This window comes from Hypomesus nipponensis, chromosome 11 (assembly GCF_054491055.1).
Source record: "Hypomesus nipponensis isolate SF chromosome 11, ASM5449105v1, whole genome shotgun sequence".
NCBI lineage: Eukaryota > Metazoa > Chordata > Actinopteri > Osmeriformes > Osmeridae > Hypomesus > Hypomesus nipponensis.
This window is the reverse complement of record NC_140371.1, coordinates 18519613-18546698: the sequence shown is the minus strand read 5'-3', so window position 1 is coordinate 18546698 and position 27086 is coordinate 18519613. Positions and strand designations below refer to the sequence as shown.

Here is a 27086-nt window from a genome sequence, read left to right as displayed (position 1 = left end):
GAATATGTGTTGTGGATAGTGGGTGTGGAAGATTGATTGATTTAGGTTATGTATGCTTTTGTTTTGGCCATTACAATTACAAAAGGTCCCTGGTTCCTTGGTCCCTAACCCTAACCCTAACCCTAACCCTTTGAAGAGACTTTAAAAACTCTTATGTCCAACAGCTGGGGACATTTAGGACGGATACACTGGAAATCCAATCAAGCATTGGAGGAAACGTTGAGTCTTGAATCCTAGACATTGAAGGTTTAAATCATTTGTCTGGTCTAACAGGTGTAATTGGCACCATCAATCACTTCTGATTCGCTAGGTCACATGGGCACTAGGGACCAATCAGAAGCAGCCAAGGTCTTCCAATAATTACAGGACGTTAGTCACAGTCATTGTCAGCTTGTTCATGCCTCTCTACCCCTCACCCATCAATAACAGTCTGGACAAGAACAGACAGGCTGCGTTTTAAGACGTTGCTGAATTTCATTTGTAACTGACTTTTCAAAATGCTCATTGTAACGCGCACAGACACACACTTTAGAAAACATGACATTGTATAATAGCAAGAACTCATGCAACAGGACTCAATCGGAACAATCAAGAACTACCTTCATGGCCGATCCACAGGGGGATGTATAGATGACTGCTACATCCCTTGCTGATTGGTGATAGATCTGCCAACATTGAACTCTCATCTGCAAATTGCTAACATATTCAAACTGGGCTCATCCCTGCCTTGCTTAAGTGGTGAATGATAGAACATTCTAGATTAGAAAGTAATGGCCAGCCGTTGATCCACACAGTACAAAGTCAATTCCACATGTTAAATAAATTCCAATGTAAAGGGGAATGGAGAAGTGGAAAATGAAAGTTCTGCAGTGCAGGCTAGCTTTCATCACTCCATGGATATGTCCCTCACATGTACATCATGTTTATGTTATTTCCTAAGCATAACCAATAACGAGATGTTAAAGATCCTGTTTGACTAGCTTGTCTGAATTGTCACTTCCCTATTCCTCCCTCTCTTGTGTATGGGTCTGACTGTCGAGAAGACAAACGAGCCTACCATCCCATTGATTGGCTGGGGGAATGTGTCCAGTCTTCTGATTGGAGCTGACATGATTGGCCCACAGCCAAACAGCTGACAACTTAAGAGAGCTGAGCAGTGTAGCTAGCACACAGCCAGACTAGCCTAGCCTCTACCACCCAGTACTGCTCTGATACTGACACTCTTGGTCTTTAATCGGTTGTGCTGATCAGAGATGTCACAAGATTATTGGGCATTTTTATGTGGGAAAGGTAGGTTTATGTGGTCTGTGTTGTAACAAGTACTGTAAATGTTTAAACTAATCAAACAGTAACACATCTGAGGTTTGGATTGAAGTCTTTGTAAGTTGGCAGAGAGGGGGGAGGGGCTAAAAAGCATGAAGACAGCAATGACAAACGTGTCTGTTGGGAGGCCAAGGTGACGTAAACAACATCAGAAAGCCTTGTTGGAACTTGACATGGCTGAGGAGAGACAGGTACCATGGCAGAGCTGTGGATGGGATGATCATAGCTTCATGGAACCTCTGACTGGGATTAAGACTCGGGCCTGAGAAGAGTGCTCTGTGCCAGCGTAGGAGACTTGCATGATTGAATGCATCGACGTGCCCCTCTACAAAGCCTGGGACTTTTTTTTAGAAAGGGCAATAGTGTGGAAGGAAAGGGCTATGGGACAGCAACCAGCAGCTAGGGGGACAGAGGAAACACAGACCTTGTTTAGAGTAAAGGTACCGTGTGCCAACTCGTTGTTAGAAGTGTCGGAAATAAACGAAGGACATTTCAACCTGTCCAGGCTGAACGCAAACATCCTCTGATGGAAGACAGGTAGAGAAGGGGACGAGCCAAAACACTGGCTTCCCTTTCGAGCGTGACACTTGGAAATAAACATTCCGAGCTACACTCACATGCTCCCTGAAATCCCTAGTCTGTTTGTATATCGTTCAATCAGCTTTTATGTATTTCATTGGGTCGGTAGTGTGTGAACGTATAGACCTCACTTAACATGAATGTTTTATGAATGAGCCTGTGTCCGGGTTAGCCTTGCTTTGGATGAGGAATATCAGGGCTGTTTCTAAACATAGTCAATATTATCAAGCCACATATATAAAAATATATATTGTATAAGACATCCATCTACTTAACTATAAGAATTAAGCATTTAAAAGGCTTTCAGTCAATTCAGTCAAGGGAGTAAGATGTAAAACACAGACATCAGTTATCTAGCATCTTTATGAGGTAGAAAGAAACGTTGGAAGTTGCAATGCAATACATACTCCTGTGGCAAGAGAAAAAGATGGACCATAAATTATCCATTGGTCGATACACAGACATGGTTTTTCTTTCTGAGATCCACCCCTTTTTGTAACCTGCATTTTTAGATATCTAAACGCATAAGCCTGCCCTATCTTGGACTCCCTCCTCTCTTTTCATCACTGTTAGCTTCTCCTCCTTACAGATGGAGAGATAAATGGAGCCGCCTGCTCTCCCACATTGCTCCAAGACCATTTGTACTTGTCAAAGGGAAAAGCTTGAGAAATGTGATATCCTAAACAGTACTCAAGAAACAGATTTAGCACCGCGAACTGCTACCTTCAAAGACTGTGAAACTGGAAAAGATTCTATTTCAGTCTTATTTATAATTCAGTATTTAATAAGACACTGTCTCTCTTAGATGTTCCACACCATTCATTTAAGACAGCTTGTGGACCTATCCCCCTGTCTCTCAGTCGAGTTTCTGTGTCATGGATTGACATTTCCACACACACCTTTTTGTAATAGTTCCACGCTCCTCTCTCACACATACGAGCATAGACACATTTCTGTTATTAACAGAATGTGACTGGCAGGGAATTTCATCACCTCCGCGTTGAGTTCAGTATGGGTCCTTGCACCTTCAGCAGTGCAGCTGTCAAAGACGTGTAGTGCTACAGGAGCGAATCCTGATCTGTTAGACGAGTCTCCAGGCCTCTTCTCTCTACCATCAATTAGGGGGAATGAACTGACATAATGGTGCATCAGAGACAGTGTGTGTGTGTGTGTGTGTGTGTGTGTGTGTGTGTGTGTGTGTGAGAGTGTGTGTGACAGGTGTGTGTGTGTGTGTGTGTGTGTGTGTGTGTGTGTGTGTGTGTGTGTGTGTGTGTGTGTGTGTGTGTGAGAATGTGTGTGACAGGTGTGTGAATGTGTGTGTTCAGAGTGCTGAAGGTCATTGTGATATGAAACATCTGTGAAAGATACATACACATGCACATGCATGCTTACACACACACACACACTTTCTGTCGCTAATCTGCAGATCTAGGCACAATTTAACACAATCAATAGCATGTATGTTAATGTTTGCGAGGAGAGAACACCTTGGCGTTTTATGAGTAAGGAAGAATTATTAGTTCTCTGGGGTGCGCTGAAGTGATGCAGAGATCTTTTAGGTGACTGAATCACAGCTACTGAACAGGTGTGTGTGCCATATGCTGTACCATACACAACAAGCCCAGTATGGACCATGCGTCTTAGCTCTGTTTTTCCACTTACCTCAATTAGCTTGTTATGAAATGTGATTAACCTCAGCGATGGGCTCCCTCATATTAAACTCTGGGTGGAGGAACTATCTGGCCGCGAGGGTGCTGGTGATGAATCTTAAAGTCAAACATTGTGCTCACAGTCTTGTAAAGTCCTGTTTCAAGTCCAACTACTCATCATTCCAAGCTGGGTAGAAGGCACTGTAATGTGACTACTAAGGCCTCCATGTTTCAGAATGGTTCTGGACTCTTGCCTTCTGTGAGCTGTGTATAGAGCTGTGAGTGTCATTGAATTGCTGAAGTCAAATGAGCCCAGCTGTTCCCAACATCCTGTAACTGAATCTCCATCCACTACAAAGGGAATAGGAAACCAGGCTGTATCATGCATCATGTGCTCAAATGTTCAGACCTCCTTTCAGCTCCCCTGAAAACCAGCCTGTCTGTCGAAACATCGGTAATTTGTTATTGTTGCATCACGACAATGAAGCTTTGTTCATCTGTACATTCACATTGGAGCTGCAGTGCTATGAGACCTAACGAGTAGAAATAGCAGAGAATATGCTGTGCCCACATCGCTGTATATTTCTTTCTGCCTGTAGTGTTTCACAATTGCCATCCTCTGCCTCTGTCAAACAGCATGGGTCCTTGTTAATCCGGAGCCTTAATAGAGGAGGGGAAATGAAAGTGTCGCTAATTGAGACTGTGGCATTTCCCTCCCATTACAGTAATAATCCCTGATTTGGCGAGGTCTTCCATCCTATTCTTTCAGCAGGTAACAACATTGAGAGCAGTCATTTAAATGTATAGGAGCAGCTTAATTCAAAGTGTATCCTAAACGTTCTTTAGCGTATAGTTTTGACCTTTGTCAAAAATGCGACTTTTGTTCTCGTTGTGTCCTAGGTTTGTAGCTTCGTTGGCAGGGACTATGAAACACTTTAGGCAGATAAAGCGTCTATCCTGCGCCAACTTCTCTCTTAGCTAACACACTGCTGCAGACTTAACTTTGTAACATTTCGGCCAACACTTTAATCTTTTGGAAGGTGTTAGATATGACCTCTATCAAACACACGTCTGACTGCCTCAGATCCCTGCGTGTGTATCAGTCTGTCAAGGCTTGGCTTCCCCTTCACCTCTGTTCATCTGACGGGCACCGCGCCAACCGACATAAACTGTGCCAACAGCCCTTTCCACTGGGACTCCATGGAGCTTCTACAGCACACACTGAGCAGCTGTTGGGTTTCCTGTTCTATGTGTATACATGTGGACTTCAGTTTGATGTAGACCCTGTCATGACACGTCCTTGGCAACTGGGCCATGGTGTATGTTGATGCTCATGTGGCTGCATCAGTACAGACGGATGTTTAGTACAGAATAGGAAGGCTATGGGGAGGGTGGAAGGTTGTTGAGTGGGGAGCAGTTAGACAGACTCTCCTGTAATTGGAGGGTCTATCGATCCATGGTCCTGTTCCAGTGTCATGTGACACTGGTCAAGTCTCAAGAGCACACTTTGACTCTGACCCCCTGGCTTCCTGGTCTGCGCTGCACTGTAATCACACACTTCACACACACACACATATCCACATGCTACAAAGGTCATGCATAAATCACATGTACTTTGCACCTTGAAGGTAGAAATGCTGTAGTGGCATGGTCTTAGGAGGTCAGTGGTGCGTGGGATATCAAGCGTGTTCAGTGAGAGACTGAAAGGTTCCAATAGGTTCCAGTGTCCTAGGGTCATTAGGCATGGCTCCAACCATGTCATTTAAACATATTTTGTATTGTTTCATAGAGAGGTTTGACATTTCTAATTCATTTCTTAGCTCTGGGACGTCAATTTTACATTAAACAGACATGCAAAGCTTTTAAATTGCACAGTTACGGTCATGTGAAATCATTTTAGTCATAAATCTTCTTCTCTGACACCTCTAAATTATGTCAATATTATTAATAGGTGAACACTGTCTGATTTGAATTCAAGCCTATCCATGAGTCTTCTGGGACTCCAAACCATAAGAAATGTCTCTGTCTCTCTCTGTCTCTCTCTCTCTTTCTCTCTCTGTGTCCTGCTGAATTGGACAGGCCATTTGTTACCTTTCAGATTGGGGTTGCCTTGACCTCTACCATATAGAACCCTTTGGATCCAACCCAATTATGTTAGGGAAGTGGCTAGAAATAGGAGTTTGTTGTGGGTTCTCATGCTGCATACAAAAAAACATATCATGTGGGTAAAATGGAGCCAAGCAAAGATGACTTCAGATTGTCTCAACATTTCTCTGAAGCAAGGCAAAATGATATATCTTCAGAGTCACTTCCATAGTATTGCACATTGTTGTGTCCAAAATCCCCAAGGTAAATTATCTTGCAATCAGTTTATATTTTGCTGATCTTTGCAATAAATGCTGCTAGACTAAGGCTTGTGGAAGGGGCTGGGGGGGTAAGGCGGGGGGACGGAGTGAAAATAACCATGTAGGCATTTAACAATATGTTGTTCCTCTCTCTTGCAGTCTCAGCAAAAATGCATTGTGATCTTTGCACTGGTGTGCTGCTTCGCCATCCTCCTAGCCCTCATCTTCTCAGCAGTGGACCTGTGGGGCGATGAGGACGGCATCACAGAGGAGAACTGTAACAGAAACTGCAGGTGAGGTCTGCAGAAGACAACACAGTCTTCTTACACTCCAAAAGCTGTTGTGTTAAGTTACGCAATCTGTGTTCATCCATCGTGAAAAACAAAGGTCACATGGAGGAAAGAAAAAGGGCCCAGGTTTGCTTCTGAGGTCAAATGCTTTGCGTGTGAGCACAATGACGAGGATGTGTGTGATTTGATCACAGATGACAGGTTGTTGTGAGATTGTTGTGGTGGGGAGGGATGAGGCTGGTTATTACTGAGCTGTTCTCATCCCCCTCCTTTTCTGCCAATCTCTCTCTCCCCTCTCTCTTCTCCCTCCCGATCTTTCTCCCTCCCTCTCTCTCAACTTATATTATCCTCCACATCCATTACTGCCCAGGCTGTAGGTGCCTGTTACCAGGCTCTTTGTCTCTGGTTCTGCCCTTCAGAGCAATCTGTCCAACATCACTCTGCCCCAATGAAGGCTGGAAATGTAATTCCAACTTGTAAAGTCAAAATTGATTCTTCTCTCAATAGGTACCCTCAGGCTTTGGGTGGAGATTCAGGGAGTAAGAGACACAGAGAGAAAAAGAGAGGGGGGATAAAGTGGGGTAAGTAAAAGAGAGAAGGAAGAGAGAGATGGGAGGGAGAGAGAGACAAACAGAGAGAGAGAGAGAGAGAGAGAGAGAGAGAGAGACAAACAGAGAGAGAGAGAGAGAGAGAGAGAGAGAGAGAGAGAGGGAGAGAGAGAGAGAGAGAGAGAGAGAGAGAGAGAGAGAGAGAGAGAGAGAGAGAGAGAGAGAGAGAGAGAGAGAGAGAGAGAGAGAGAGAGAGAGAGAGAGAGAGAGAGAGAGAGAGAGAGAGAGAGAGAGAGAGAGAGAGAGAGAGAGAGAGGGAGAGAGGGAGAGAGAGAGAGAGACCTCTAAATGGATCAATGTACTGTCACAAAGTGGTATCAGGAGTGGAGTAGCAGAGTCATTTTTCTCCCTAACTTCACACAGAAAAACCTCTCCTGTCATAAAAAAAACACCTTTACTTTCAGTCACAGATTAGGATTTTGTGATGCTGATTTTCTCTCGAGAAATATTGTCTAGAGAAAGCTGTAAGTAAGATGAGGAGGTTGTATATAGTGTAAATACAGAACTCCATAGAGTTGCAAAATGACTAAATGTAAATGTAATGTATATTCAGCAGTTACATAGAAAATTGTAAATGATAAATCAGCCAGGGGCCTGTACTCATTCATGGATCATTAACCATATTGTTTTCCAATACATGAGTCTATAAGAAATTTTACCAGATCAGTTTAAATGCATCCAAAGAACTATGTGATGGATGTCTTTTGGCCGTACAGCTCAGTGCTCAGGATTAGATGTCAGATAAGAAGGTTGGTATTGATTCAGAACTAGGTAGCTGCAAGCAGGACACTGAATACTCCAATATGTGTGGATGGAAAGCTGACAACACCAGTAGGCACAGGTTTGCACACTATTTCTGTTACGATCACAGACTTTAATAACACATTCTCAACATTGTCAAGGCTATCATTACCTGGGATCCATCTCACATGTTTCACATGAACATGGAGTGGTTCATGAATAAAGCTGTGCCATCAATGATAAGCCCAGAGCCATGTTCTGTTCGCTCAGTATTTTAGATCATTATTCTGGAACCGTATTTTAGATCATTATTCTAGAACCGTATTTTAGATCATTATTCTAGAACTCAAGCAGAGATCTGGATGGATGGTGTGGAGGGATGCTACAGCCACGACTGTAGAACTCACCAGAAGGCCCGGGCTGGGCCAGGATATATCCAGTGTCAAAACCTGAGACCGCTCCACTATATTTCTGAAAATGATCTCATATCCTTTACTGTGTCTATATCTGCAGCTGAGTTATTACTCTGTCAAGCAGCAAAGAACACATTTGTAATCATGAAAACAGTGCACAGCAGCACATTGTCCTTCTGTCAAATTTGCATACTCCCCGGAACATACTTTATTGGGTTCTCATTTAGAAGGCATGAAAACACCACCATCAATTCTTGGCATCTCTACTCACCCATGGGAGACAGTTATAGTCCCTGGGAGGCCATGAAAATAGTTTCCACTATTCAACATGCCACTGTGCTGCTTCCTGGTTAGAGAGCTTGCACAGACCGATTTAACACGTCACCCACTCTGCCCATCACCTGTCTTATGAGGACTTTGCAGCAGCTGTTTATAGGAGGATGTGATCTACAGAGAGTAAACTGTGGGGAAATCACCTTGTGTGGCAGAAGGGTGGGGGTAAATCTATTGTCATTCAACTGACAAGAAACATTTTAGATTTGGGATAAAGGAGAAAAAAGTTTTTTTCCAGCAGCGGGGTGTGAGGAGCTAGGAGGGAATCACACCCCTGACTGCACGCAGGGTTGAAGAAGAAGGTTCACTGGTTATTCACGAATCAATGAATTCCCTCCGGAAGCCTTCGTTCGATTCTTATTTTTAAACCTGTTCTCTTTTGGATAACAACCCCAAACCCAGGGGGTCAGATGGGGGTCAGACGGCTGAGCGGTTAGGGAGTCGGGCTATTGATCAGAAGGTTATTGGTTCGATTCCCGTGCCAAAAATGACGTTGTGTCCTTGGGCCAGGCACTTCTTCCTACTTGCCTCGAGGGGAATGTCTCTGTACTTACTGTAAGTCGCTCTGGATAAGAGCGTCTGCTAAAATGACTAAATGTAAATGTAATCCCCCATACATCATTTCCCTGGGAAAATGGATTGTGTTCCTTAACCTGCATAGGATTACCTCCCTCTCCTCCATAAATAACATTTACATGTTTTTTGATGTCACCTTATTGTTTAACCCCTAATTTGTACATCTGTGCAGTTTCAATAGAACACGTGGAAGCCATGTCCTAGTTAATGCGCTGTCTCTCCTGCCTTTCCAAAGGAAGCAGAATGCATTTTGGGACTGTAATCTTTGTTCTAATGTTGTCAAATCCATCTTTATATTGTGTCCATGCTAGGCTTCCCTTGTCAGGCTACTTAATTTTAAGCAACAAAAATAAATCCAGTACTGCACGTTGGGGATGCCAAGTTGATTTCCCAAATCTCTAATCCCATCCCCAATCCTAAAATACATCAATAAGAAAAATCTATTCCCAGACATTCCATCTCCACTCTTGTCAGGTTTGTTTCGCAGATAGGAAGAAACAGCATTTCAACCATGCAGTGTCTGAATCAGCCAGTCAGTAAATTGATGCTTGCAGCCTACAGCGTTCACCAATCACTTTGCTCCCAGCTCCTCTGCCTCATATGATTTACCATGTTTTCACTCCTGTATCGAGTCTGCTCTCAGCATAAAGAATGTTGCACAGCCCCTGGATCAGAACGAATCAATTGCCGGGCTGGATACAGCAGTGAGCATTCAGGCTTGATAATAGCATGCTGGCTGTCTGAAACACTTGGTTGTCACGGTAAATCCAACATGTTTATGGTGTTTTTACCAATCTTGCTGGTCCATAAGGGCCTGAAAAACACCTCTGTTACCTTAATGACATGATGCCTGGGACGACCGTCTAAGCGTTCCCCTCAGAGGGCCTCATGGCTTCAGTAGTACAGACGCAGCAAGCTCCTGCTGTTTATGAAATGGATACACGGTATAGCTTCACAGGGAATTCAAGGCTGATTAAATTCCCACTCACAGGTGCCTGTTCACATATCAAAGTGGCACTGCAAACATTAAGGCAGGCCTCGTATTCACCAGGGCTTGTGCGTGCTCTGCATAAAGTTTTTAATGTACGTACTGCAAGACACACATAAGTTATCACCCAAATGTTTAAATGGAGTGTGTTTTCCCAACCTATTTGCTGAGGAGGTAGCCATAGGTGAAAGTGTATTAGATTGACATCCTTTATACTGTATGTAATCTCAAGGCCATTACCCACATTCTTACTGTAATGGCACTGTAGATAATAAGAGAATATATTATTGGTTATTTTCTACTAAAACTGCACAGCAATGTGTTCTACAGTTTTCCATTATTTTTTTAAGCCAACTTTAATAAACCGTCTCCTGATTTTCAGCTTTCAATTTACAACCCTGAGAAAAAGCCATTTGTCTTTATGAAAGGCACAGTGCTACAATTTAAGCATTTAGTTGAGTTAATTAAATTGCCATTAGTTTATGACAAAAACATCTCAACACAAAGATGTTAGGCCTGTCAGAGAAGACTAATCACTGTTGATGCTGCAAAAACATGTCTTTAGTTTTATTTTCCAACAGGGTCGTGCTTGTGGAGAACATTCCGGAAGACATCTCCTTCTTGGACAATGGCACGGCACACGTGCCTCTCTCGGTGGGGCTCCACAACCTGCTGAACCTGGCCACTCGCTCTGTGGAGATCGTCTCACCTGAGTGGGCCCTCAACTCCTCAGACTATGAATCCAGTTTCCTCCCCTCAGCCAGGCAGGTGAGACCACGCTGTGGGAACAATCTGGAAGTCATCTCCAAGATATGGAATCGTTCTATTTTTGGTTCATTCTCTACCCAAGGTAGCTAGATATAAAGGTTTATGGAGAAACTAATCTCATACATTACCAAACAGCTTGCACTCGTGGACAAGTTGGCCTAGCTAAATATCACTGCTTCTTACTGAGGATAGCTGAAATTACACTTGGTTTTGGCTGAATTAAGGTTTTGGACAACCTCCGTCTCTCCTCTGACAGAGCTGTATGTGTCTGTGTGTGTGTTTCATTAGTGAAGCTGGGATGTGTCTGGTCTAATGGCTCCGTGTGGCAGAGTGACTGGAGAAAGATTGCTCTTTGGGGGCTGCAGTCTGGGCAGATCTAATCACTGGAGCCGGTGGCAATTGTCTCTAGCATGCCTCAGAAAGAAACCATGGGTTTAAGGTATAACAATAGAATGGGGACCAGAGAGTTAAACAATATTGCAGACTGCAGATTGTACGCTCATTGGTTTGTGTTGGAGTGTGTGTGTGCCAGTCAGTGCATGTCTTTGCCAGCCAGCTGGCTAGCCACTACCAAATTGTGGCCAAGTGCAATTTGAACCAAATGGCTAATGTGGTTTCTTTCAGGGTCGAGCTCTGCTGTACAAACTGCTGGGTCTAAAGGCTAAGAAGGTCAACCTGAAGATAGCTAGTGGGATGATTGAGTCCGCCGAGCTGAAGAGTCTTGATCGACACAGTGAGTCATTGCAACAGATAGCCCGTTGTATGTAATAGATCCAATCTCATGACAAGGTTTGATTCCATCTCTGCATTGAATCTTCTATATCTCTGCCTCTACCCCTCCACCTCTCACTACCTCCACCTCTCGCTGCCTCCACCCCTTCACCTCTCACTACCTCCACCTCTCACTGCCTCCACCTCTCCACCTCTCACTACCTCCACCTCTCACTGCCTCCACCTCTCCACCTCTCACTACCTCCACCTCTCACTGCCTCCACCCCTCCACCTCTCACTGCCTCCACCCCTCCACCTCTCACTACCTCCACCTCTCACTGCCTCCACCTCTCACTGCCTCTACCCCTCCTTATTCTCATGACAATGTTTGATTCCATCTCTGCATTGAATCTTCTATATCGCTGCCTCTACCCCTCCTCCTCTCACTGCCTCCACCTCTCACTGCCTCCACCTCTCACTGCCTCCACCTCTCACTGCCTATACCCCTCCTTATTCTCTCTTCCTTATCCAGGTGCAGACGTTCACTACGTAAACATGACGATCCTGACCAGAGGGAAGCTCCGCTCCTCCTTCTGGGTGGTAGACAGAAAGCACATATACATCGGCAGTGGCAGCATGGACTGGCGCTCCCTGGCCACGGTACCTCCATACATCTGACCCAGTTCAGCAAGCACACACACATAGACAACACACTCTCACAGGATACACAAACAAGCAGAAATAATACAATAGCAACCTGAGTTTTTGTTAGATGAAAAAGATGTCAACCCAATAGGGGAGCAGGAAAGGAAACTGCTGATTTAATTGAGTGTGAACGCAATGAGAATATTTTTCGTGGTTCATTAATCTCAGACCCCTTTCTGTGTACCTGGCCTGACCCTGTCTATCTGTTATCCCTTTCTGAAATATATTGCGTATCATACAAATTCTGAAGAAGGATGCAGTTGGTGAGAAACATTTCTCTGAAATGGAAATATAAGAGAGTAAAGAGAGAGAGAGGGTTAGGTTTGAAATGAACGTTAACAGGTTCAGACCATGTTAACTTGACAGGTTGAGCTCTACTCGCAACGAGAGAAATAGACAGTGGAAAGAACAAGTGCTGTAGATTCTCACTTCCTGGGGGTTGCTGTGGCATTGGAAGAGCCTTCGTAATTGGATGAGCCAGGAGCGCTGCTTCGTCTAGGAGAGGAGGAGGGGGATGACAGGAGAATTAAGGGAGGAGAGGGGGTCCAAGACAGGGGAGAAAGGTAGAGGGAGAGAGAGAGAAGAGGCCTTGCCAGTGGGAAATGCTCTGATCTAATTCATTCATGATCCAACTTGGATATTGACTGATGTTGTTTTGCTATCTCTCAGAGGAAGGAGCTGGGTATCATCATCTATGACTGCAGCTGCCTAGCCCTGGATCTCCACAGAGTGTTCAACCTGTACTGGCAGCTGCAGTACAAGGAATTCATCCCTTCAATTTGGTCCAAGAGGCTGTACGCTCTGTACAACAAAGATGAGAAACTCTCCCTTCTCCTCAACGATACCAAGGCTGAGATCTACGTCTCAGTAAGTTGCTCACCCTTTATCCTCCAGTATCATTAGTTCTGCATTTTTACATTCAAATGATTCCACTGTAGCAAAAAAAATATCTCACACATGATAATAATAGATAATGTAAATAAAACACAGATAACAACTATTTGTATCATTAAAATGGGGGAGATATTTGCATAGCCACATGAACCCTGCCGGTTTTAGCTTTTTATTTGCTCTGATAAGAATTAAATCTCTGTAACATCCTACCAGAGCTGTTATCATTTTTATAAGAGGTGTCAGGTAAAGAAAAATCTATTTCACAGGCATACTCGCTATAAGTCAGCTCCTTCCTGTGTACAAACGTTGGCAATAGATGACTGATGTCACAGGCTTCAGTAGGAAACATATGCTTGGAGGGTGTAAATGTTGCCTGGCCATCAGCAGTCAATGAACATCTCTAAATCCCTGGGAATACTTTCATCATCCCATGGATCAATAGCAAGTAGCATCCTGTCTTCCATCACGGATCTCATCTCACACACCCTGTATGTCTCACAGATGGAGTGCAGATATATAAAGTACTGTTGTGTTCTTACAGAAACACAGACACACAAACATGTAAACACGCGCCCACACATAATCACACATGAACCACACCTCATCTGACACAACTAAAAAACGAATTCCAAGCGCACACACAGTGATGAAAAGCCCTCCACTCCTTATTAATCTACTAAGGCAATTCTTGGACAAGGAAAGACAAAGAGAGTCAAATAAATAACACAGAGACAGGCTCAGTTCCTGGGAGAGACACTGCAGAAAGCGTGTGGTAAGAATACTAATGAAGCTGAAGAAGTTTGTGCATTCAGAGAGGTGATGAGACAGATATCAATCTAAAAGAGGAAGATGATGTGGATGAAGATAGCAATGGCGTGGTGATGATGATGATGATGATGTCAATGAAAGTGCAGCCACGACAACAAAACCAATTGAATTTCACTCATGCTATAGCACTGGTAATGCCAAGGTTTCTCTTTGACCCTAGATTAACCCTTTTCTTGATCCAATTTACATTATTGTTTTACTGAATATAATCCTGTTGTGTGACTGTGTCCTTCCAGACCTCCCCTGAGGTTCTGTGTCCTAAGGACAGGACCAGAGATCTGGAGGCCATCTCCAGAGTCATCCAGGAGGCTAGAAAGTTCATCTATATCTCCATAAAAGACTACTTGCCACTCATCAACACCAACCCACAGAGGTCAGTGAGAGGTTTAACACACACACACTGGCACACATCTATGCCAACACACACTCACACACAATACACAAACAATGAGGCCCTTCCCTGTCCCTGGTAGGTATTGGTCCCGTATAGATGGGATGGTGAGAGAGGCGTTGATCTTAAGGAATGTCAGAGTACGTCTGCTGGTCAGCTGTTGGGAGCAGACTCACCCCCTGACCTTCAACTTTGTATGGTCTCTGAAGACCCTCTGCATGCAGCAGACCAACTGTTCACTGGAGGTGGTAAGTTCATGAGTCAGACCAGACTCAAACCCCACACACACCTGCACACACTCTTACCCGGATACCCGAACCATCAGACTGCCAACTCTTCTTCTGTCCTGTTGAATTCCATTCACGTCTTGATGAGGACTGAGTGATCTCTGTGTTCTTCACTCTGTGTAGAAGTTCTTCAGTCCAAGTCAGAAATGGGACGGAACAGTACATGGAATCAACCACAACAGGTTTATGGTCACAGACAGAGCTGTGTACATAGGTAAGCCCAACTCTGAATACGTTTGATCAACACAGTATTTTTGCCACCTTAAACTAAGGGATAACATTGATTGTTTAACTGGTCAAATACCAGCAGGTCACAATGGCTTATCCTTCAGGGTTGTTTACATATATCTCTTGTCCCCATATAGGAAACTTGGACTGGGTGGGTAATGAGTTTGCCTTCAATGGGGGGGCGGGGATGGTGATAAATCAAGAAGAAGGTGTGGAGCACAAGAACTTAACAATAGTGGACCAGGTAAGGGCAACATTTGACAGGGACTGGTATTCCCACTATACCAGGACCCTACAGTCCAATAAGATCCCTGTCTGCAACAAGCATCAAATCAACCGGTTAGCACCACTCAAAGCTATCCAGATTCCAACCGACAATGGGATGGCATTTCTTGGAGCCAGCCAATCAATGGAGAGCAGTGGGAGTAGAGAGAGCTCCAATGGCTCTCTGTGACCATGAGGGATCGAAGGAACAGTTTCCTTACCCATTAAATGGTTTTTAGCATTGGAGGGAGATCTATAAGGAAGGCGTTGCTGAAAGTGACATTTGGAAAATAGCATTGAAGCGTCTGTTAAAGCTTTGGGCCAGAGTGGATTTCAAAGAAAGAGGAATGGGACTCTTTAAAACACCAACATAGAAAGAAGACACTCTGGTCATGAAATATGTCTGTCAACCCGTCTGTTTATAAAATATGTGTTTCCTATTAATGAACAACCCCTGGATGAGAAATGGTGGACCTCATTGATTATTCATTACTGACATTCATTACTTTTAACCCTTTAATATGACTTACAACCGTGTGTGTGGAGTGTGTGTGTGTGTGTGTGTGTTTGTGTGTGTGTGTGGAGAGTGTGTGTGTGTGTGTGTGTGTTTGGAAATCCTTCATTAAGTTTTACTCCAAAATTATTTACCCAGCGTGTGTAGGGAATGGAATTTATGATCAGTTAAAAATATCTGTTGCTTAAAGCTATACAGAAAATGCTGTCATCCTTTCACTGTATCCACACTAGCATACCCAGTATAATGTATAGTAATGTATCACTTAATCGTAAACACTTACGATTCTGAGTTATGAGTATGCTACTGTGGATATATGAGCACTGGAGATCAGGTGTGGGTTGTGCCGGCCAATGAATGTTCTCTCTATAATCTACTCAGCACAGCCCTCTCTTTATCTCTAAGGCCTCTCCAACCTCCTCAGCCAAGTCCCAATGACCAGGTCCCATCTGTCTGGTCCCAACAGCTGATCAAACAAACTAATGGGAAAACAATAAGAGATGATTATTAGGACGCCATGACCTCATCTGGCCCACAAGTGTTGGCATGTAGGTTACTGTAGATATCTCTACAGGCTCTCTACATATATGCAGGCTAATGCTTATTGTCTTCAATGCATATTTTGTCTTGTATGTAATTTTGGTGTGAATTGATTTTAAAATACCTCTAATCCAAAGGAACAACTGTAGCTCAGTTATGCATGAATAGTTGGAGTAGGCTTCGGTTGATCAAATCAATGCAATTAATTTTTCATTAGACCTTGACAACATTGCCAGTTTGGCAAAGGACAGATGGGGGTCAGATGGCTGAGCGCTTAGGGAGTCGGGCTATTAATCAGAAGGTTGTTGGTTCAATTCCCGACCGTGCCAAAGGATGTTGTGTCCTTGGGCAAGGCACTTCACCCTACTTGCCTCGGGGGGAATGTCCCTGTACTTACTGTAAGTCGCTCTGGATAAGAGCGTCTGTTAATGACTAAATGTAAATGTCTGCAATGTGAGAATAACAAAGTGGTTAACATGGCAGTTCCAGATTCACAGTTTTCAAGTCAGCACTTGCAATTCACAGGTTCAGTTTTCAAACCGAATTGCTCTGCAATTACTAGTAAATGGTGTCATACTCAAATGTAACGTTTTTGGTGTAAATCGACAAAACAGAGGATACTTGAACATTTAATGCGTTGAGCAGTCTATCGAAGAACGGTTGTGTAGTAACTAACAAGCCCACTGATGTTTCTACTTTTTACCTTCAAATAGACAGTATCTTTCACTAACTGTACTCCACCAACAATGTGTCATTGTGGCCTTCAACATCACTATAGAAGATGAGAGCAAACCCTACTAGGGTGAAACCCAGAAATCTCACCATTACATCCTCACACGGCAGATTACTGACTATTGCCCTCTGGTGTTAGAAAGAGAAAGGTGTCTGCCTTAAAATCACATTACAGAAGCACACATGCACACACATACATGAAACAAATATTATCCTTGTTCCTGGCACTTTCCCGTATAAATTACGTTTTATTTTCTATTACCGATTTGTGGTCGAGCTTACTTTGACCAGCCCTACAGTGTGACAATCCTGTCAGTTCAGACAGGTTTTTTCTATTTATTTTTAAATCTCTCTTGAACATCGTTCACAGACTGCCACCTGTGGGATAGTATGTGCCAGACGCAGAAACCCTTACTTCGTGTACAAGGTGGAACCAAAATGGCTTTTTAAAGCCAAGCATTACAGACCTAAGAATATACACTACAAACTGCTCTTGTGTATGCTTTATTTTGCGGAGTTTTGGCATGCCCACTTATTGCATGCACTGCCTTTATGAGCTATATACGATAGACCAAACCGTCTACCAACATTGTAATATGTACATTTAAGAAACACAAATGAATGCCTATTTATTGTATGACCTTGTTGATACATGCACTTATCTAAAGGTAGGCCTACATTTAATTTTCACTCTTAATAAAAAATGCAATACTGCTTTTGTATTGGTATTTATGTTCATTTCACACTGAGACCTGTTTGAGGACTTTGTTGAGTGGTTTAAACTAAACTATCTAAATTTTAACGTGGGGCAGACTAGGGATATGGCTGGTGAATTTCAGGAGAAAGAGATGGCTAACTCCTGAGTGTAACTTGTATCTAACAATAGAATAAGCATAACAGAATGTTCATTGTGGTTCTACTCCAACGAGATTGGAACGACAGAAACATAATCCATAAACACCAGTCAACAAAACGAATTAAAAGAGTCTAGTCGTAAATGTATATAATTGTATTTGTAGCCTATTGGTAGGTTTTTAACAAGAAGTCTTTACCGACTACTCTTTCTCTCCTCCTCCACCCCTCTTCTCATCATCCATGCAGTCAGGCCAATCATTGCCTTCCAGAACGCAAAATCCCTGACGTAATCGGTTACCATAGGGACCGATTATGTGTCAACGCATTTGACCAATTCGAAATTCATGAGTAGGCATTTCTCTTTCAGATTTTCTGGAGGTTATGTCACTACAGAGACTGGTATGGATTAGCTAGCAAGATCTTAACAGATGTCTGTATACTTCGACTTGCATTGTGCATGTCTGTACAATTTAAAAGTTGAGCGCTTTGTCCTAGCTAAAGAACATAGCAGGGTGTTACAGCACAACGAGCAACATGGCTGAGGACAGCGAGTGGGTCGTGGAAAGCATTGCAGGATACTTGGGAAGTCCCGAATGGGTTGTTCCCGTTACAGACTTCATGGAAAACAAATGCACAGGTACAAAACAAACGTCTGCATTCCTTTCAAATATTCAGCCTTAGATAAATGTTGCAGCGTGTAATGTAGCTACCAAACTGCAAATCTATGCATTCACGCTTCCATTGGTGTTTTGATTGAGGCGGGGGGTCTATGTTGCTGCTGCGGTGCTGCCTGTGTTGTTTACATGGGCTTTTCAGTCTCAGAATGAGTCTCAAAGTGAGTAACGTTAAAGAGACAGTTACTGCTGGTCACTAGATCAACCAACACGTAAAGTTGTCTAGCTAATGAGCTCTCCCACGTTAAATTCCTTGCTTTTTCAGTTATCTGGGCCACTGGCACGCGTAACAGTCACAGGTATATAAGCAAGCTAGCTTAGACTGAGCTAGCACACTAGCCATCTGGGAAGTTGGTTGCTAACTAGTCCTTTAAGTTACTTCAGATACCCACGAGTGTCTGTTGATGCACAAAATTATTCTTCCAAAACTATCCAACCAAGTAACGTTAATGCAGCTAGCTAGCTACAGTTGCCATATACAGTAAAGCCAAAACAGACATGACAAGCCGTTATTGGGCTTGACTGTCTTAGTTGTATACAGTACTTTGCATAATTATTTTCTTCCAGGCGTAGGTTAATACACATTACTAATACTCACTGCTTCCAAATAAATAGCTTGATGGAAAGCTTGCATAGGTCATCGAAATTCATGGCTAATTCAAGTACATTTTCTCTCAGTTTTTGATGATGAAGATGAAAACAAATTGACGTACACAGAAATCCACGAGCAGTACAAGCACTTGGTAAGTGGACCTATGCAAAAGGTTAAATAAAGACTAGAAAGGGAATTTGGGGTTTAGAGAATAATGGTGATTTAGTAATTTCAAGTTTAACATCAATAATATGTTTTACTGACATGGTTTGGGGATATAGTGTAATAATTTAGTCATTTTAGCAGATGCTCTTATCCAGAGGGACTTACACTTTTTTTTTTTATTGCTATGTTTCTCCACAGGTGGAAAAGTTGTTAGAGACTTACATGCAGGAAGTTGGCATAAATGAGCAGCAGTTTTTGGCGGCATGTTCTTCCCCTTTTGCTCAGTCCAAGACCCTGCAGGTAAGCTTCTACTGTACACTTTTTACAGACTCTCCCTCTTCCATCAACTTGGTCCAATGGTCAACATAGGAAAAGCAATCCATAAATAAGAATAGTTAGCAAGTGATATCCCAATATATCAAGGAAAATGTCAAGATGCCACTCAAAAAGTACTGTCAGGAGTAATACATGTTGTATTCTTTAGGTCCTTGGTAACAACAGAGTAATCCTTAGGCAATACGTTTCTAACGTCTAGGCATGTTGAGACAAGATCTGTGTCCCATGTAGGTGGGTTGATGTCATGGTGTGTTGACGAGCTGTTCTCAGATGTGCAGACACAGGACATTCCCTGCCCTTTGCATGTCACCCACCCACCCACCCACCCACCCAACCTTACTCTGTGATTATATCAGAATTGCCGATATTTAATGAGTGCCTCAGTATGGTTCGTTCAGTGTCAAGGCAATCTGCCGCATGCTGGTGAGAACTTGATCTATTGCAGGATTAGCTCAGCTAGCTGGGTGGCAGGGCAGCCCTGAATTGGGTTACTCAGATAAAGGAAGGGCTGAGGCCTGAAGTAGCTATTCCTGTTGTAGAGTGATACTTAGACTCAGCCAGGGCAGGCAGCAGTGATGTCCTGTGGGACTTACCTGGCTGGCTACTGCCAGATAAAGCTCTCAGTTGTGATTAAGTTGCCCATAGAAAATCCAGGATGTAGCCTAGGCCTCAACCCTCAGTCCCAGGGAGATTGAGTGAATTCAGGTGACCCACTTTCAGCTCCTCTATGCCAAAGGACACATTGGATATGAGTCTGCCAGTTTACTGGATGTTTGTGTGAAACCCATCCTGCTGAAGCTTTGCAGCTTCTTGGTGTTTTAGTCAATGTGGGAAAAATGCATGCATGTAGAAATTACTTGAGAGTAGTTGAGGTGCATTGTATTTGCCTTCACAGTTGCACCAATAGGATGGGTCCATTGGGTTTCTTTAACTGAGGTCAATTAAGTGAAACCTAATTAATTGGTTAAGTTTGAAGATGTCAGTCTTAATGTTTTAATTCCAAGGGGAGTTAAGTGCCAAGCCAAACCCTGATCTGGTACCATGCCCTACCCTGCACTGCTTAGCCCTGAGGGCAGTGAAGCCTAGCCAAATAAACACAGTCAAGACTTTTCCAAGAGTCATACTCATAAATCTCATTTACTGATGTAGAACTTAATACCAGCCTCCCTTAATCGCTCACAGGCCTGAACAACGTTGCCCGGGCAAAGATCGGTCTCACAGTTAGAAGGTCATTTCTGTCGGGAATGTCAGTGAACTGTCCTGCTGTCTGTCCTGCAGACTGTGTTCCAACCGGTTGTAGCCACTGACGACTTCCAGATGTTCCGCTCTCTGATGGTGCAGAAGAACATTGAGCTGCAACTCCAGGCCCTCCGAGTCCTCAAAGAGACAAACGGTACTGTGCCAAACACATATACACACACACAAACACACTTTGGCATATTTCGTACTAATTGTGTGTGTGGGAGGTTAGATGGCTGACCGGTTAGGGAATCGGGCTACCAATCAGAAGGTTGCCGGTTCGATTCCCAGCCGGGCTAAATGATGTTGTGTCCTTGGGCAAGGCACTTGACCCTATTGCCTCGGGGGAATGTCCCTGTACTTACTGTAAGTCGCTCTGGATAAGAGCGTCTGCTAAATGACTGAATGTAATGTAAATGTGTGTGTGTGTGTAGGAGCTCTGCCTGAGTGTCTGACTGACGGGCTGGATGTGATGACTGAGCTGGAGCAGCAGGAGATGAAGATCCTACAGGAGGTGCTGAGGTAGGTGCCCAACTCAACTCCACCTCAGATCGTCCCACCGAGCAGGCATCCGTAAAGCTAGGCCCAGCCCCTGTATCCCATAACTGCCGAGGGCGTTGTTAATTGGAATGGTTGTTAATTGGGAAGGGAGCACTATGGATTGGTCTCTGTGTATTCCTTAGTTCAGGGGTTTTCAACCGGGGGTCCGCAGCCCCCTGGTGGTCCGCGGCGGCATTACAGGGGGTCTGCGACACAAGCCCATGTTGATCAGTCCACCATTGATTTATTTTTATTTTTTAAATATTTTATAAGTGTTCAGAATTTCACATGATACACATATTAAAATGTTTCAGATTCGATGTATATTGTTTGAGGTTTTTAAGTACATATATCTAGATTTGTTTGAGGTTTTTAAATGAAAGCAACATGGAAAACCTAATGTTAAAACTTCCTTCTATCCACACACACGCACGCACACACACACGTAGGCAGACAAATCAGTGGGCCGCGGAGTACTTTCTAGTAATAAAGGTGGTCCCTGGCCTTTTCTTACTCAGTGCCTGTAGGGGAAGATCTGGTCACCGACTGACCCAAGGGGAAATCACATCACTGGGGGTACAACATGTTTACTATTTTGCTGTTTTTTTCTTCTTTAAAACCTCGTCGCCCAACCCGCTTTGTCGTGCTTCTGTCTATACTATAGGGACCTGGGCCAGTTAAGCTCCTTAGGATCTCATCAATATTGGTTTGAGGGATTTACACTGAACAGGCAACTGAGAAAATAGTATTTCCATCCTTTTGTCTGGCTGGCTCTCTACCCCTTGTTCCATCATACCTGTGTGGGCGTGGCCAGGTTCATGTTGAGTAATATTGAAGGAAGTGTTTCAGGTCTTGGACATTCAGGTGGAGGTGACGCCAGCCTTTATGCTCTGACCTCTGTTGCCGTCTCATGCAGTCATTAGATCAGTGACACAATGGTCCTCTGAGGCCACCAGCCGTAATGGAGAGCGCTCTGAGATAGAGCCATCTCCAAAATCACTGGTGAAGATCTCAGAGGAGAGAGATGGTTAGGTCAGGCTGACAGGAACCTGCTCGTATGTGTGGCTAGCATGCCTCAAACGTAATTTTGTCTCTCAGCTATTCAAGTGTCATAACGTGCCTCCAGGGGGGGGGCTGTTTGTTTTGGGATCAGTTTGACTGTCGGGTGTGGTGCCGCGCTTCGGTGCCGCAAATCCTCTGTTATGGAAAGTCTGGAAGTTTCCTCCTAGGCGTTTTAAGCTGCTAATGAATCAAATTAAGAGATCTGTTTGAGTGGCAACCAGGGGATGACTCAGAACATGCCCTCAGGTTCCTGCTGCTCTGCACGGCTCTCTGTGCTTGCATCACACTCACACACTGGGCTCATTATGCTACTAGGGTTTAGTGGCAGAAAGAGGGGAATGTTTGGCTCAGTGGTTAAAGCATTGGACTGTGGATCAAGAAGTCGCGGGTTCAATAAAAACCTAGCCTAGGAGCATTGCTGGCTTAGTTAGGACTAGGACTTTCATTTTTCATCAGAGGGGATTTTTCATTCCCCTTGCCACCCTCGTTCTTGGTTTCAATTTTAGTGGCATCCCCATCCTTTATCTCCCTCTCTCTGCTGTGTGTCTGCAGAAGGTCAAAGGAAGAGTATGAAGAGGAAATGTCCCGAAAACTGCAACTAGAAGAGGAGGTTGGCTCCACTTCCAGCAGCTGTGCTGATAGGCCGGTTCCTGAGCCCGTCAATGTCCGGAATCCCGCCCCCACTCCGCAGACAAACACCACCAAGGTGGTTACCAGAGTTACCAGATCCGTAGCATTAGCATGCACCAACATTGCCCATTGTGGGATGAACAGTGAAGAAAGTGGCAATAAACAATTTATTCTTACAGTAGCCTTTTTAATGTAATGGAGTGGACTGTGGTCAATTTAGTATATTACTATTTCATCTAACCCTAAACCTTTAACCCTAAAAAAGGGTTGGGTTGGTATTGGGGGTTGGGCTGTGGCTAACCTTAAGTCTGGCCTACAAGAGGGATGGGGGGAGGTGTGGTGGCAGGGCCAGACCGAAGATAAATCCCACGGCAGTCAAGACCTCTTAACCCCAACATTAACCCTAGCCCTAATCTGAAAAGTACAATTTGGGGCAGTGAAAAGGTACACTGCATTGTTTCCCATACATTGATTTTATTTTACAGTTTAACATGATAAAAAAAAAACATTTAATTGTAGAGCTGCGTGCAGCACATTGATTCATTCAGACCCTTCTTTCCCTGCTCGCGTCCCCCCCCCCCCCTTCCTGTCACTTACTACAACGGACCCGTCTGTAAATAGCCTTTGGAAGCAATTCAGATATCTAATGTTTTGAATTTAAAAGGCCTTGAATACTTTATATTGGCAAAACCACTGAATCAGTTGGTTTTGAATTCATCTCTTTAAAATTGAAATATGAATTTATTGTAATTTGGTTTTTTTTAAATAGGGGAAAAAAAGTCTGACCCCCCCCCAAAAAAATGGTTGGGAAATTCAGGTTGCTCAAATTCGGACAGTACATTTCAGATCACAGAAATACAAATAAAAGAAATTCCAGCTTCTCAAAGTAGTATCATAATTCTATGCACAAATGTGTTCAAAACAGATACATTCAAGTTAAATAGAATAATACTCATAGTTAAATACATTTGCCAAATATAACAGTATGGGTCCAACGTCAAATGTATATTACGTAAAGCTCCAAAAAACGATTTAGCGCTCAAATAAATGACTTTTATCGCATGCAATGCGCACTCGCATCAGACGTACAACTGGCCCCGCCCATGCTTACCGCCACAAATTATAACATTCTGTGGGAAACACTGCAGCGACATATGGATGATGCACTTCTCTGAACTTTAGCCTGTATTTTAACCTCTGTGCTGGGTCTGTATTCACTCCCCTGTATGCTGTTCATGCTAAGCCCTTGGTCCAGCCTCCAGTCCCTCTTGTGAATGGAAACTGCACGGTAACTGGCCCCGAGCAGTTCTGCATGCTAGCAGCAAGGCCGTAGCCATGGAGTCAACATTGGGGGGGGGATGAATTACATTTTTTATAATAATTTCGGACAGCGTGCATGGTTGCCTGTTGTAGCGTAGCACATTTATATTTTTATATCAATATATTGGGGGGGGGGGGGGGGGGGGGGGGGGGCATTTTGACCAGATTTGAATATTAAGGGGGGTGTGTCCCCCCTAATATGTATTATGATTACGGCCTTGGCTAGCAGTGCAACTTGTACCTCAGCCTCTATGAGAGGAGTCCTGATAGTGGCATTGTCATAGTAACTGTCCTTAGTGATGTAGCGTAATGCTAGAGCCAACCATGAGTACACCTTCAGTAGAACCCTGTCATAGTGGGCCACCTTGTACACCTAGGTGGTGATGTACTTTAGAGTGCATCAGGACAGACTGGATTAAAGAGCTGAAATGGATGCCATGTGTGCCCTTTTGTGCAGATGAATGGTGCCACTCAGAAGAAAGAGGAGGACAAGGCAGGGGGAGCCGGAGGACAGAAGAGTTCAGCCAAAACAAGTACATCCGGCCACGGTAAACAGACAGGTAATCCCCTCTTCTCACTTCTTTTCTCTTCTCCTGTACCCTCTCCTCACCTGATACATTGATGTGTCCTGTACAGAGACGACCGGTGGAGCTGTGGAGTCCAAGGTTCTTCCAGCAGTCAGAGCTCCAGTGAAGGGTGCTGACACCCCGGTCAGCTCCAGGGACAAGTCCAGCATCTCCAGCAGCCAGGCAGCAGAGGGCTGGATAGAGGCGGCCCGCAAGGAAGCAGGCATTTCCAAGCCATACACTGTGAGTCGTGCTGCTTACGCCATGGATGGTCAAATTTGACCATTTGAACATAATGTGTAGGGGTGGGGGGAAAAATTGATTCACATTTGAAGTGAATCTGGTTTTTTTGTATGTTAATTCAAAAAATATATATATATATATATATATATATATACCAGTAATTTTTTTGTTGTTGATTTTTATTTATTTTTTATCACTGAAAAATCATGAATCGATTTTTAATCGAATCGTGACCCCAAGATTTGAATCAAATTGTTAGGTACCAAAAGATTCCCACCCGTAACAATGGTGTCTGTTTTAAGAAGTGAGCCTTGTGTTTTCCAGGAGCTGTCCATGGCCCAGCAGGAACAGCTCCAGCAGAGGGCGCTGTACCTGCGGCAGCAGAGAGACAAGCTGCAAGCGCTGAAGAAGGAGCAGAGACCCAAATCTGTCACGCCAGAGGAACCGCCAGCAACCCCCGCCCCAGCCCCGACCACACCGGTATGAACGCAGCACACATGCTCGCAACACATACCTAGAAAGAACCACACTGACTTTAGTGGTCACATTTCTTTTTTTCCTTTTCTTATTTGTTTTCTCTCAATTTAAATCGTCATCCCTCTTGTTTTGGCCTGTTGGTAACAGCCAGATCTGATTTTGTTCCCTTCTCTTATTGAGTTATTTATCATTTCATCCTTCTGCCTGTTTCCCTGCCTGCCTGTGTAAGGAGGGGGGTCCCCAGAGGAACGGGGCGGTTGGTACGGTTACTGTCTCTCCCTCACAGCCTGGCCACTCCCCTGGGGGGGGGCACAAGCCGAAGGTGACCTCATCGTCTGTGTTGAGTGACTACCTCCCCTAGTTCAGCAATGCCTACCTTGGTGTCAGTGTTGTGTGCTTTGGCCAACTGGCAACTGCTAATTTGAACTGTATGAACCCGAATCATCTAGGTGAAAGAGGATTTTGCCCATGTGTAATGTGTATAGGGTATACTAGAGAGACTAGTCTTGGCCTAGTGTTGTAGGCATGAGGTAGTCTGGTAGATAAAAGACCAATTACTGGATGGAGTCAGATGGCTGAGCGGTTAGGGACTTGGGCTATTAATCAGAAAGTTGCCGGTTCGATTGCTGGCCGTGCCATATGACGTTGTGTCCTTGGGCAAGTCACTTCACCCTACTTGCCTCGGGGAGAATGTCCTTGTAATTACTGTAAGTCGCTCTGGATAAGAGTGTCTGCTAAATGACTAAATGTAAATGTACTGATTATTCCAACAGCCACATTGGCTTGAAATGCGTGTTACGCGTTCATTTAGCAGTTGATTTTTTCCCCAAAGTGACGGATTTGAACCTGCGACCCACTGATTTGCATTCAAACGCTCCCCCTCCGCCTGAAGCCATACCCTCAGTTTACGTGTCACTATTTGACGTTGTGAATTAAGTTAGTCCAGTCTGTGTCTTGTGTTGGCTAAAGCACGTTAAGATCCAGAGTGCCATCTCCCGTGTGCCGAGTGCCTTAGCAGCAGCTAGTGAGACGATGCCACTGATCAAGTCACGAGACTGAAACCTGTCCCCCTCCTCCTCGCAGGAGATCTCAGTGGAGGAGAAGAAGAAACTGCAGAAGAGGAAGCATCTGGCTGAGAAGCTGAAGGAGGAGGTCATCAAAAAGTAAAACTGACCTGTAACCGTGCTTACGTTTAAAGAGCAACTGTAGTCTTACCAGGACTGTGAGCACCAGAGCTGAAGGACGATGTGCTTAGAAAGGGGCCAATGGATGTTTGTATCGTAAGAATGCAGTATTTAAAATCAGTCTTAAGTCTTAAAAAGGTATAATAATGCACCAACTGTAATATGATGTATGCTGTTTAATAAATACAATTTTATACATGTATGCCTCAGATATCATTGATGGTCCTGCTTATGAAGGGAAATATAACAGAACCTGCGATAGGAAGATCTCATGTTGTCCTGCAGGTCAAACACTCGGTTCTCTAGTTTGAAAAAAAAAAGGTAGATTCACAAGTTTTAATGCCAGGGTCACATTTAATCTGACAACTTATCAAATATCAAATGTATACAAATGTTTAGAATGGAGGATAGTGGTAGTAAATGCACTTGTACAAAATTGTCATGGAAGAAAATAAACAATAACTAGTCTCTATAGACAACTTGAAATGGGTTAACA

At 43.9% G+C, this 27086-nt stretch overlaps 2 protein-coding genes across 5 annotated transcripts in view; both read left to right on the top strand.

Annotated features, from left to right (window-relative positions):
• LOC146268540 (inactive phospholipase D5) overlaps positions 1-15111 on the top strand; it is a 33685-nt gene extending 18574 nt beyond the window's left edge. Inside the window, exons 2-10 of the mRNA XM_084710156.1 lie at positions 6056-6189; positions 10427-10613; positions 11238-11346; positions 11857-11984; positions 12699-12896; positions 13988-14124; positions 14225-14390; positions 14553-14643; positions 14795-15111. Coding sequence (XP_084566282.1) covers positions 6056-6189; positions 10427-10613; positions 11238-11346; positions 11857-11984; positions 12699-12896; positions 13988-14124; positions 14225-14390; positions 14553-14643; positions 14795-15111 — 1467 coding nt within the window. The remainder of the gene's footprint in view (positions 1-6055; positions 6190-10426; positions 10614-11237; positions 11347-11856; positions 11985-12698; positions 12897-13987; positions 14125-14224; positions 14391-14552; positions 14644-14794) is intronic.
• Positions 15112-17860: 2749 nt separating this feature from the next.
• On the top strand, positions 17861-26791 carry cfap36 (cilia and flagella associated protein 36). Of its 4 annotated transcripts, none has more exons than XM_084709331.1 (12): positions 17861-17961; positions 18058-18199; positions 18915-18979; positions 19192-19293; positions 20608-20722; positions 21003-21090; positions 22723-22876; positions 24578-24668; positions 24757-24929; positions 25254-25409; positions 25636-25728; positions 26490-26791. In XM_084709331.1, the coding sequence occupies exons 1-12, from the start codon at positions 17944-17946 to the stop codon at positions 26571-26573; spliced, it is 1281 nt and encodes a 426-aa protein (XP_084565457.1). In that variant the 5' UTR covers positions 17861-17943; the 3' UTR covers positions 26574-26791. The 4 variants fall into 4 exon arrangements, with proteins under 4 accessions (XP_084565457.1, XP_084565456.1, XP_084565460.1 ...); XM_084709330.1 differs by having other exon boundaries at positions 24578-24680; XM_084709334.1 differs by lacking the exon at positions 25636-25728 and having other exon boundaries at positions 24578-24680; positions 26490-26790.
• Positions 26792-27086: the final 295 nt, after the last annotated feature.

Bases quoted from the DNA above. Each gene is read 5' to 3' on its own strand.
- cfap36 (XM_084709330.1), top strand. The intron at 18,200-18,914 runs GTACAAAACAAA...ATTTTCTCTCAG, and splicing joins CATGGAAAACAAATGCACAG to TTTTTGATGATGAAGATGAA. The intron at 22,877-24,577 runs GTGGTTACCAGA...CCTTTTGTGCAG, and splicing joins CGCAGACAAACACCACCAAG to ATGAATGGTGCCACTCAGAA.